General features: G+C 36.9%; 1 protein-coding gene across 1 annotated transcript; it reads right to left on the bottom strand.

Annotated features, from left to right (window-relative positions):
* Positions 1-625: 625 nt before the first annotated feature.
* LOC132281846 (cytosolic sulfotransferase 17-like) lies at positions 626-1,612 on the bottom strand. The gene has a single exon (XM_059783510.1). The coding sequence runs from the start codon at positions 1,610-1,612 to the stop codon at positions 626-628; it is 987 nt and encodes a 328-aa protein (XP_059639493.1).
* Positions 1,613-2,124: the final 512 nt, after the last annotated feature.

The raw sequence follows: 2,124 nt of genomic DNA, 5'->3' as shown, positions 1-2,124 counted from the left end.
ATAAAGTACTCAAATAACCCGCACCGCTACAACAGTATCTGCAGAAAAAGTGGCGTAAATTTGAAATGCTTAAAAAAATATAGTGGGTGTGTAACTGAAAAAATGCTTGTTTGAATAAAACACTGGGCCTCAGATTTGGGCTCATCGAGCTTGTTTGGTGGGCCTGTTTTATTTTCTAAATTAAACACTGGGCCTCTGCTTTGGGCACATCAAGCTTGTTTGGTTGGCCTCTTTTTCCCTAGGCTGTACGATGCTTTACTTTGCAGTTGCCGAGTTTTTCCAATTTTACTTTTTGTTGTCGCTATTAGAAGTGCATCCATGAACACAAATTTTCAACAAGAACTGGTAAGTCTTACATCGACTACTTTTACTCGTGATTTGATGTAACAACTAATAATTAACCTACACAACTAAAAAAAGTATTTTTATTTTTTTAAAAAACTGATAAAAATTCATATTGAACTCTATTTATTAGAGTAACTATAAAAATCGATGGATTTTTATAACATTACTCATAAAAGTTGGCACACAATAATTATTTTTCAATATCCCCCACCCCACCAACACAAACACACACAGGTGATACTTCCGGAGGAGCTAGAAAGACTTGATAAAGCAGCCCATATCAAATTACCAAATCCTTAAACTTCTCCTTTGTGATTTGATCAATACGCATTACCATCTCGCTTGTCAAGTAGTTCTTGGAATCACCAACCTTACCTTGCCTGAAAAATATATTATTTGGTACCACAAATGTTGTGCCATCAGTGTGAGACCCAATCTTATTCACCTCCAATTTGCTCAAATTCTCAAAGCTACACAGCTCTACTATTTTACCCACCACACCTTCATTCTCTTCCTCCAAAGAAAAAGGGTGGCCTAAGAACTCTGCCAATCTCTTTACAACAACAAAGGGTTCACTTTTCATGTCCTCATATTTTAAGAACAACACTTTATCAGGGCATTCCACACTTGCTCTCCAATACCCCAACACATGATCCCAAAATGGCCCATAGGGTGACACCCCTCTACAGAATTGCTCAAACAACTCTTCTATGGATCGGACCGGCAGTTCTTTGGGTCTGAGCTTACTTACAAAATGCCATTGAGAAACAAACATGTCCTTTGGGTCACGAAACACGTAAACAATGGGACAACCAGATTGATCTAGTATGGATTTGGGCAGTGAAGTATAAGGAATATGGGTAGCCAAGAGAGGAGTGTCAGGATTCGAAGTTGGGTGTTCAATTGCATACCCCTCCAAGTAGGGTACAAATTCATGAGGGTTTGTTGTGAGCAAAGGGTGGTTATGAAAATCATAGCGCTTTCTATTGGTTATTGCGAAAAGAAGGGCCTTGAACCAAGTGGTGCCGGATTTGGGAATGGTGACCAGGAAAACATGGTTGGCTCGAGCCTTGAAGTGTTGCTGGAGAGCTATGGTTCCTTGAAGGTACTTTGAACCGAACCAAAAGCCTTCGTAGAGTTGGACATGCTCAGTTAACCATCCTTTTTCTCTAGGCAGGGTTGAGACCAATTCTAAATATTTTTGGTAGGACGTTTCTTCATGATTTTTGAGCGAATCAGATTTTTGGGTGGGGAATGAGGCTGCCATAGGAGCTAGAGAAGGATATATGAATGTATATGTTAGAGAAGGATTAATTTATATATAGATGAGAGTTTCTAGGATGAAAAAGGGCCACCATAAGAAAGCTTGAGATTATTTTTTTGAATTTGACAATCTGTCAACAACATTTGGCAATAAAAAACAATTTGTGTGTTGATCAAATCAGATTTTTGAGATTTGATAGGAAATATTCTGAAATATTTTGTTGTTTGAGAGCTGACAACCTTAAATATATAATAAATAGTTGGTAAACCGTTCTTGTTTGATAACTGAATTATAAAATTTCCACCCAACTTTTTAAAATTAATTAATCCCTTTCCTTCATATAATATAATTTAAATGATCAAAATATATGGTACTTAGTCAAAGCATCTGCAAAGCATGCTTTTGCAGCTAGAACAAGCCATTAACATTTGCTGCATTGGCCAAACAAAAGAAAATTTAATGGAGATTAATTCTTTCAAACAGCAACATCATCAAAACTTATTTTCATTTGCAAA

Source organism: Cornus florida, unplaced genomic scaffold (assembly GCF_030987335.1).
Source record: "Cornus florida cultivar Cherokee Brave unplaced genomic scaffold, ASM3098733v1 CherokeeBrave_3.0.0_Hap2_Chr11, whole genome shotgun sequence".
NCBI classification, from domain to species: Eukaryota; Viridiplantae; Streptophyta; class Magnoliopsida; order Cornales; family Cornaceae; genus Cornus; species Cornus florida.
This window is presented reverse-complemented; position numbering and strand designations above follow the sequence as displayed.

Excerpts from the sequence above, each read along its gene's own strand:
- LOC132281846 (XM_059783510.1), bottom strand. The coding sequence starts at position 1,612 with ATGGCAGCCTCATTCCCCACCCAAAAATCTGATTCGCTCAAAAATCAT.